Source organism: Tachypleus tridentatus, unplaced genomic scaffold (genome assembly GCF_004210375.1).
Source record: "Tachypleus tridentatus isolate NWPU-2018 unplaced genomic scaffold, ASM421037v1 Hic_cluster_2, whole genome shotgun sequence".
Classification (NCBI taxonomy): Eukaryota; Metazoa; Arthropoda; class Merostomata; order Xiphosura; family Limulidae; genus Tachypleus; species Tachypleus tridentatus.
Genome location: NW_027467782.1, coordinates 4,507,328 through 4,517,832, shown reverse-complemented (window position 1 = coordinate 4,517,832; position 10,505 = coordinate 4,507,328). Strand labels below are relative to the sequence as shown.

The window sequence follows — 10,505 nt, the reverse complement described above, 5'->3', positions numbered from 1 at the left end:
TGTGGTTAAGCCTAAAGTGTATGTTACATCACGTTTCTGCTGAACTAAAGCTTCCATTACTAATGCCTGATGTTCAGCCTAAAGTGGTAAGTATTCTGTTTAAGTACATAGCTTGAAGTTTTGTATTATACTACCATATGGTAGGAAAGTATTTTCTTAAGATAAAGTCTGTTACATTACGAATTTAGTCAGTATCTAATATTTGATTCCAAGTTCTGTTGCTATATTCCAGTATCTGTTTTTCTAGTTGTTTTACCCGTACAAAAAATAAAAAACACGTCATTTGAATATCTTTAAATCTTTTACGAGTAAGACGTAATACAAGGCTGTAATATGGTACATTCAGCATATTATACAATCATTTATTGCAGTCATGTTTATAAAGAACTTTTTTAAACTTTATTAAAGGAAGAAAGCATGAATGTAACAAACGTAGCATCTGTTTAGTTTTTAAGTTTTGTATTTAAAAACATATTTGCTTTTCTTGGTCTTAACAGAATGACTAAAATCTAAGACATAAGAATGGATGGTGAAAATATTATTCTTTCTGAAAACCTATTTGAACTTATTTGGTGATGTTATGTTAACCAAAGCCTATGTGGAGAAAGTGATCTAAATGAACCTAACCCTCCATGGTCTGTAAGACCAAAATCACAACAATGAGAAGAAAGCCTTTATGACGTCGCCCAAAAGTCCACTGTTTAAAGATGGAAGAAAGTTTTTATAAGTGGTCTTTTGGCCACTGTATAATAATCGACATTTCTAGGAGTTCTGGCCACCTTATAAAAGTTGAAACTTATAGGACTTCTCGTTACGTTTTATGATTAAATTTCAAGTTTATAAATAATTTCAGCGACTTGTTTGTTTGTTTTTTGAATTTCGCACAAAGCTACTCGAGAGCTATCTGTGCTAGCCGTCCCTAATTTAGCAGTGTAAGACGAGAGGAAAGGCAGCTAGTCATCACCACCCACCGCCAACTCTTGGGCTACTCTTTTACTAACGAATAGTGGGATTGACCATTACATTATAACGCCCCATGACTGAAAGGGCAAGTCTGTTTGGCGCAACGGGGATGCGAATCCGCGACCCTCAGATTACGAGTCGCACACCTCAACACGCTTGGCCATGCCGGAGCTTATTTCAGCGACACTGTACATTTCGTGGTTAAGAATGTATTTGTGTTGAATCGCTGTTAAAAGTGGGTGTGAATATAATGTATTACTAGTTGCTTTCATGTGATTTTGCTCGCTTTCAATTAAGAGATCTACTTGTTGATGACTGAATAAAATAGTTTCCTTTATTATCCGATCTTTCTGGATCTCCACAGACTTTTAACTGAAATGAAGAAGAAAACATGTACTTAATAAACAAAGGTATACAGAAGTTAGATACTTAGAATTTATATAGATATACAGTAAACCTAAAAACTAAATAAGTGACCTGATAATGTCAGCCACACCCAAAATTGGTTTATCACGTGCGGTGCTACAATTGAGCTCCCTTATCTACACGCCAATTATGGAGAAATGCATTTTGAATAACAACAAAAAATATATATATTATTTAGTTATAACCAAAAACAAGCCAAAACAAAAATAAAATAAAAACACTGCACTAATTGAAAGAATCTCGGGGTACAAGCTATAACGTGAGGTATAAAATTTACCCTAGGTTTTAGAGGCGACTGAAGAAGTAGGACCCACATTGCGGTGGAGATACATCGTCTATCAGTTCATTCACCCATCTCACATAAAGAAATGAAATAAAGTAAAATAAAAAAACAGCAGTAGAAATTAAAATTAGGGAGAGCGATTTCCCACATTTATATCACCCTTCACTGTCTGTAGACAGCTGTGGGTAGCCGACTGCTTTCCATAGTAAAGAAAAAAGAACTGAAAAATAAGAATAATAAAAATAAGGTACTAACATCTGGATTAATTAAACTGAGGCTTGGCGTGGCCAGGTGGTTATGGACTGGTACTCCGAGGGTTACGGGTTCGAATCCCCGTCACATCAAACATGTTTTCCTTTTCAACCTTGAGGACGTTATGCAACGGTCAATTCCACTATTAATTGGTAAATAGCCCAAGAGTTGGTGGTGGTGACTAGCTGCCTTTCTTCTAGTCTTACACTGCTAAGTTACGGACGAATAGCATAGATAGCCCTCGTGTAGCTTTGCGCGAAATTCAAAACCAAACAAGTAAATTCAATAAAGTTACCTCTGAAGTTAGCATTTCAGCCCCATTATGGCAGAAAGGCACTAATTGGTAACCCAGTAAACTGCTAATTGTATTCCCCATACCTATCGGTTCTTTCGAAAATCTATTGTTCTTCGTTTAAATGTGTAATTGGGTAAAATGTAACGGACGTACTAAATAACACCCGCACGTTAACATTACTCACGTTTTTATACTGCTCAAATTGTTTATTTCACTTCCAAGGAGATTCCATTCGTTGCGCCACGCACAAGACGTTAAAACTCCCACCAAGCAAACGATAACAGAAACGTATAAATTTGAATCAAAAACGAAAGACACTGTTTAGTCTCTGAATATTTCACAATGTTGACGTACATTAACACACACCAACACATTATATGCTCACCTGGCTATCAAATAACACACATCAAAATATTATATGCTCACCTGGCTATCAAATAACACACATCAACATATTATATGCTCCCCTGGCTGTCAATTCCAAGAATTAACAGCATGAGAAAGGACACAATTGACCATAAATGGGGAGGTGGCAACTGTAGAACAACTTCTGGATAAACAAGGAAAGCAAACCCTGGACCTGAAGAAAATACACCATGTTAGATTATATTTGAACAAAGACCGTGTTTGTACTCTGTAAAAAAACACAGCAGGTCAGTGTCTGATAATACTTAGTTTATATTAAGATGTTGATACACTGTAACTTACCAATAAACGTTTCATTTTAAATGTTTTAGAACCAAGATTCAAGAAAATATTAATAAGGTTTGTTCTGAATACGTTGATTTAGTACAGAAACAGAGCTTTTAGTGTTTATATAAACAACTGAAGCACAAGAAGACTGAATTATCTTACCGGACTTCACAACATCAGCAGCTTCAGTCCCGTCGCCTTTCATGTAGACCATGTGATCGAGAACGGAAAATATCACAGTACCAGCAAATATGCTGGTAGCAGGGTTAACAAAATATAGAATATTTCCGTCTCTAGAAATAAAGATATAGAAACAATAATGAATGTGTTCAAAGTGTACAATAATATCTATTGAAAGAATAACGAATACAGAGTACAGAGAATTATTATATTGAACATTTTGTGCAAAATCATTGTTAAATAATCAAATCAAAAAAAAAATTATTTTGTTTTTTTGTTTTGTTACCGGAAGAAGTTCTGGCTAAACTTGTTGTAGCTTCCAAGAGTTACGACGGAACCGAAACCAATACCAAAGGTGAAAAACACTTGTGTTCCTGCTGTCACCCAGACCTAATAACATTAATATAATAAATTAATACTGATTTCACAGAGTTCACTTCTGAGAAAATTTAAATTTAACACTAATTTAGTTTCGTTGCGTTTTGATTAAAGAATTATTAACTAGTATTAGAGCTTGATAGCAAATAAACGAAAAAAAAGTCGCTTGACAGTTACTGATTAACAATGACACTGTTTTCACCAAAGACGTAAACTACAGTTACATTAGATGGGAAGTTTTATTTGTTTGCCCAGCCTGGTTGTTAGTGTTTGTCTTCAACGTCAAGGGCATTAAAATGTACGGTTAATCTCACTATTCGTTGGTAAATGAATATGCGTTGGGTTCTGTCCAACAACCTTTAACATCTAACATTAATATTTACTTGTGTTTATATCGTACATGAATGTAATAATAATAACATTAGTATATTAATATAATAACAACATTTAAATCTGAATATAATGACAATAACATTTATATATCAATGTAACAACAATAACACTTATATATGAATATAATAACAAATACATTTATATATGAATGTAATAGCAATAACATTTATATACGAATGTAATAACAATAACATTTATATATGAATATAATAACAATAACATTAGTGTATGAATGTAATTACAAAAACATAAACGAACCTTGGGAACCAAAAGTTTGTCAAATTTTGGAGTAATGTAAAAAAGTAGTCCGTCTCCAGCGCCCTCTAACGTCACTCCACGAATAAGAAGAATGATTCGAATGAAGTATGGAGTGACTGCTGACACCTTAATAATCTGTGAACAATGAACAAATAATGAAGTAAAACAGTCCAAAGAAATGAAATAATTAATGCTAGAAACATTAAAGATTATTGGATTAAATAAACGGTGATGTTTTCTTATGATTATTGTAATGGTGTTTTATGTCATTAGGTGATGTTTCCTTATGATTACTGTAATGGTGTTTTATGTCATTAGATGATCTTTCCTTGTGATTACTGTAATGTTTTTTTGTTACTGTGTGATCTGTTCTTGTAATTACTATGATGGTGTTTTATGTCATTAGGTGATCTTTCCTTGTGATTACTGTAATGTTTTTTTGTTACTATGTGATCTGTTCTTGTAATTACAAAAATGGTGTTTTATGTCATTAGGTGATGTTTCCTTATGGTTACTGTAACACTGTTTTATGCAATCTTTCCTTTCTTTCCAAGTTTTATTTTAGTTTAAATCTTACCTTGCCACTTCTCAGTAGACCTTTCCAGATGACGAAATAAACCACAAACCAGGCAAGTAACAAACACAAACTCAGTTCCATGTTCTCACCTCCCAAGTCATGTAATCCTGAAGTAATCTGTAATGTTCGACGACTTCAAAAGAGTAATAAATATTGTATTATTGAAATGTACAATTGAGCCAACTTCAGTTAGGGTTTCATAATTTTTAATTTTTGAGTATTAAATGATAAAACTGTCTACTATGGTATTATAAGTACCTTTCAAGCCAATAATAGAAACAAAGAAGGTTATTTAAAAACCAATTATACCTAGAAATATATGTCCTAAAATTTATCTTACTAGATTAACAATAACAAGTTTAACTGGGTAAAATTCTCACAAGGTACATGGTGCATCATAAACTGGCACATGAGGTGTCCATTATTATTACAGTCATTGTTAGTTAAGCCTATTCCTAGATGTAGCTACAGTAAGCATCATCTGTTTTGAACAGAATTTTGCACACTAATCTCATATTGTGAAAAGGAAGAGAAACAAAGGAATGGTAGTTTGTGAGAATAGTGACTCAGGTACTACATGCAAAATAATTTTGAAACACTATTTCTAAACTTCCCTAATTAAAACATGTGTACCTCTGGAGGAAGTGTGCTTCCCCTGGAACAATTACCTTTTAACTATAATGACTTTGAATGATGTACTTGTATTTTTAACCAACTTCCACAAAATATATATATAACAAACATTATAACAGAATTAAAATTAAACAGTTATTTTGAATTATTAATCTTATTTCTCAACCATGAATCACAACAAATAATGTTAGTGGTCATTACATTATTTTATCAGACAAAATCCAGACATTGATGTCAGACTAGTCAGCAGGTATGTAAAATCATTTAAGGGTTAGAATTTGAGTGCTTACAAACGTAATATCTCAACTCCTACTGCCTTTCATAGGGCTGCAGCCAACTGTGAGAAGGCAGTTATGCTTAATATTCAGATACAACCTCCACGTGCAAAATAATCGTAGAAAAATAAAATCAAAGAAATAAAAGCATCCTAAAAAATTCTAAAAGTTAAAATTACAACCTCCACTCTTTATTCAAAAATGATATTAAACAAAATTTAAAATTAAACTTTTAATAGAAATATGTTTAAATTCAAAATTTAACAATTATTTTACAAATATTTAAATTTTCTATCATTTATATAAAAAAACTTCTATTATTATTAAGTTTAGCTGTTAACATATTTATTAAAAGAAGTATCTTACATTCTCATACAAATTATCAAAAGTAATCAATTTTTTTATATTTTTACCTTTAACTTTGTCATTATTAAGCACAAAGTTACACATTGAGATATCTGTTTCTTACATTATAAGTCTTCAGACAAACCGTTATGCCACTAGGAAGCCACCTTTACTTCTTTTTTTTTAACTATTACAAGTATTTATTACAATTAAAATTCTAATACAAATAATTTTATTTAAAGATTCAGCAGTTTTGTTTTGAAAATCATTGTATAATTCATAAGAATAAAAAGTTTCTTCTTCAAAATATTTTCCTCTTTTTATTAGTAGATTTACATTGTATAATTTTCCAAGATAGTTATTTTGACATAAGTAAATGAATGTTTGTTAATGGGATCTAATTCAATAGAATTGGGAAGATTTTTATTACACTGAGATCTACCTAGATTGATACTTAAATGTGAAGGATTAGTTGTTTGTTCTACACACTTAAACCACATATATTATAAGTTAGTAAATAAATTATATTATCATTTTACATAGTGGTATATCTTAAAATAAATGTTGAAAATCCACTGTGGCTGGACAAGTTAAACATTTTGGACTATCGATAATATATTTTTCATAAATTAAAGTAGAAAAATATAAATTACTGGTAAACAGTTAACTGGACTAAAAACCAGTGTACAAATGTGGAAAATGAATAAATAATAAAATTATGTTGATAGAAAATAGTTATTTAATTGTACTCCCATTGTAATATATATATGTATATATATACATAGAAAACAATATTCTGAGAACACTAGATCCAAATACGACTTTTATTTATTGATCGAAAATAATAAATTCATCTAAAAAATAAAAAAATTAAACCTACTCCCAGAATTCGGTTACAGGTGATTTTGCTTCGGTGGCTGTAATATTGAGATTCGTGATGTTGGTTCCCCTCTTTCATACAGTATTTTGTGTTCCACCAATTACCACACGGCTCGTTTGGGTTAAGAAAACATTTTTGCATATAAATTTCTCAACAGGTGGGTTTCTCGACATCGCTGACAATTACCACACGATTCCCAAAGCAGTGGTGACGTCATTGAGAACACGAAGTAGAATAAAGTCCAAGCTATTATCACCACGTAGTAGATATTATAGAGACAAACGATGGCCATTGAAGCAGAGCCAATTCCTAGTGAAAGTGTAGATTACATAATATAAGAACTGTTGACATATTTGAGACACAAGTATGTGTTATATTTATCCGGGAAAGGTGAAAAAATACTAAGGCACTAGAAGTAAACAACAAGAGCTACCTTTAAAGATAGGAACTAAATTCCAGACCCCGATACCACCAACGCTGAGGTACTGACCAATGGCCACTTCCAGGAAGAATAGAGGAACAGCACACAAGACTAAACAGATGAGGTAGGGAAACAAAAATGCCCCTAAATAACAAACAACAACATATAATCTATCAGAACCATCGATTTAACATTTGGTAAGGTGAAGGTTTCATGTATATTATGTTGGATTAAACCACAAGACACTTACCTCCACAATTTTCATAACACAAGTATGGAAATCACCATATGTTGCCAAGACCGACAGCGTAGTTTATAAAACGTAAAACAAAGTCCAGTTTTCCTTCCCATTTCCAACGTTCTGGTTCTTTCTCCTTATCTGGACTTGTTACCGACTGGATCATTTCATCAGGTATTGTGATCATTTCCACTCCATTTTCTACACTGACGGTTTCTGATGTTTCATTTTCAGAAGATACTTTATTCAAGGACATAACTTTAACACAAACAAATGCTGTAGAAAACAAAATACATTGTCAAGATATATATGTATATATATATATGGTTGAAAAAGCATACAGTTATATACATGTATAGTTGAAGCGATGAAGAAATAAATACACCTCAGAAGACCAGTAAAATAAATTTGTTTAAATGTTCTGTTTCATTTAATCCATTAGACACAACTTCTATGTGCACCCACACCCTAAATTGTTTCATTTAAAACCATTTTCATGTGCACATATACACAATAATTCATCTAGGGAGACATTAATTCAGTACAATCAAATACATTATGTAATTGTACGTTCCAAGAGATGTCACTTATGTATATTTACGTTTTATTCAAGTAGATCCATTTTTAAGTTTCGTTTGTTAAAATTTTTATATTTTAAACTGCCACAATTTCTTCTTTGTTTATATAGTTTTCTAATTTTTTTTAAACAAACTTTCAAGCATAAAAACCTAGAAATGAAATTCAGAAAGATAATATTAAAACTGACAATATATTTAACAAAATAATTCCAACATTTCTGAGTCGTTGTTATTCTTATGTACATTTATTAAAGCCAGGATTGGTCAGAAATTAGGATTTTTCTTCGTTCTGCACTTTATTGGTTGATTTTGTTCACCCTTTGATTTAATAAAATTATGCTAGAGGCGCTTCCTACTGAATGGTTGGTTGTTGACTTGCTGCCTCAAGCAGTAAGTAAAAACCATGAACAGTAGAGTAGAAAGGTGTTTTATGTTGTTTGTTGTTCGGTTGCTGTGTGAAGTTCATGTCCTGTGCTTCAAACGTCCACTCTTTTCCTAAGTTAGTTAATACAGTAGTCCTAATACAGGGTGAGCCAAAAGTAGGTGGACAGTAAAAAAACATTTATTTAGAGATCACGTATACGTACAACTATATGTAATAAGACAATTATATTAATGAAAATAAAATGTTATTTATTAACGCAAATGCTCAAATTGTTTTCCTTCCTAAAAGAGATTTCCAATACTCTTTTAACACCCATATTCTTTTATCTGTATTTAAAGTATTTGACATTATGGGTTCTATTAACAATCTAAAAAAAAGAAAACAGATTAAATTAAAACAAATGTAATTATAAAATTGTAATTATATAACAACTAATATAGTTGCAACATGGTTATAATATACAATTGCATTAATATAACCGATACATAAACCTATTCCAAATGCTGTCCACCTACTTTTGGCTCACTCTGTATATCTTTAAGTGAGTTTTGCCCCGTAGAAATTTTTATTTCCTTGACGTCATGACAGATCTGTTAAAGAAAAGTTCGAATATCAAAAACCTGAAGGTCGTTTTGTCGGTCAGTTCTGTTTGTGTCTCAATAAAACGTACATCACAAATCTCACTTCAGTTTCCTTATTTATATAAACATCAGTCACTTAAAAACCTCTTGGTGTTAAATGAAAAAATTAGTTACTTGCGATGCGATGGTGGCTTCCTCATTTTAAAATAACAATAGACAGTCGCCTAAGATGTAATGTTCACCTCCAACTGTTATAACAACAACAAAAAACATTTACTTATGATTTGATAGTACCTTCCATATGTTAGGATATCAATAGGTAGTCGCTTAAGGTGTAATATTGACCTCCAGTTGTTTGGAGAACAAAAAACAGTAATCTGAGAAGTGATATTGGCTATGTGTTGAGATAAAATATTCATTCAGTGTTGAGTTTATCAACAAGTGCGAATAATGAATGACGTGTAGTGATTTGTTTATAAAAAATGCGACGATTTGTCCTGATTTCTTTGAGTATTACAATTTGAACAATTGTCAGTCAAGTCTAGCACTACAACACTTGCAAATGTGTTTACAGTTATGAAACTTGAAATAGTGGCTATAAAATAAATTGAAACACTTAAAGTAAGTACATGTACCTCTTTTACTGTTATGTATGTTTTAGGTTTAAGATTAAAACACAGCCACTTCCTTTCGATACTAAATGTGAATCGTGTTTGATTAACAGAGATATATAAAATAAACACGTCTTTCGCTTCATAACAAAACCTGTCAGGTCATCTAACACATGGCCTCAAATGAAAATCTGGTGGACAAAAAGAATGGTGTGTCTTACTGTTAGACATACATTAATACTAAAATGTCGTTCTTCGTCAGCTGATGTAATTGATACCATTTCCTTTAGCATAGTTAGTTTAAAAAAAAAAGAACGACTCACTGAGCGATTTCCAACTAAACAAAATGCTGATTCATTAAATTTATTCCTACATAATGTAGAGAATAAACTTCGAAAATGTTAAACGACAAGATATCTATAAAACAAAATTTGGCACAAGCAGGAAGGAAATGTTTGTTTATAGTTAACTTTGAAGGTCAGTATCAGGTTTGCGGTTTCTAGCGTTTTAAGTCCCCAGCCATAACTGGGAAGCCAAACGAAAGGCCTGACACTTCTTAACGCAAATCAAATATCTGTATCGATATCTGTTTATCTCAAATAAAATTACATAACGTTTCCACTTCCAACTTAAGTTGTATAATAGCATTTAAGGTAAGAATTACAGAGAGACTTCATAGTAAGATGTAAATGGAAAGACTGGTTGTGAAGAGACAAACGAAATAGTTTGATTTGTTTGTTTTGAATTTCGCGCAAAGTTATAACAGGGCTATCTGCGCTAGCTAATTTAACAGTGTAACACTAGAGGAAAAACAGTTAATCATAACCACCCACTACCAACTCTTTAGGCTACTGTTTTCC

The 10,505-nt window shown here is 31.8% G+C and overlaps 1 protein-coding gene across 1 annotated transcript; it reads right to left on the bottom strand.

Annotated features, from left to right (window-relative positions):
- Nucleotides 1-2,630: 2,630 nt before the first annotated feature.
- LOC143243082 (sodium- and chloride-dependent GABA transporter 1-like) lies at nucleotides 2,631-4,816 on the bottom strand. Its single transcript, XM_076486821.1, has 5 exons — nucleotides 4,699-4,816; nucleotides 4,122-4,256; nucleotides 3,379-3,482; nucleotides 3,075-3,205; nucleotides 2,631-2,799 (listed from the first exon to the last, which is right to left on the bottom strand). The coding sequence occupies exons 1-5, from the start codon at nucleotides 4,777-4,779 to the stop codon at nucleotides 2,675-2,677; spliced, it is 576 nt and encodes a 191-aa protein (XP_076342936.1). The 5' UTR covers nucleotides 4,780-4,816; the 3' UTR covers nucleotides 2,631-2,674.
- Between the last annotated feature and the right edge of the window lie 5,689 nt (nucleotides 4,817-10,505).

Bases quoted from the DNA above. Each gene is read 5' to 3' on its own strand.
- LOC143243082 (XM_076486821.1), bottom strand. From the start codon at position 4,779: ATGGAACTGAGTTTGTGTTTGTTACTTGCCTGGTTTGTGGTTTATTTC. The intron at 4,257-4,698 runs GTAAGATTTAAA...CATTGTTCACAG, and splicing joins GTCTACTGAGAAGTGGCAAG to ATTATTAAGGTGTCAGCAGT. The intron at 3,206-3,378 runs GTAACAAAACAA...CTTTATTTCTAG, and splicing joins TTTAGCCAGAACTTCTTCCG to AGACGGAAATATTCTATATT.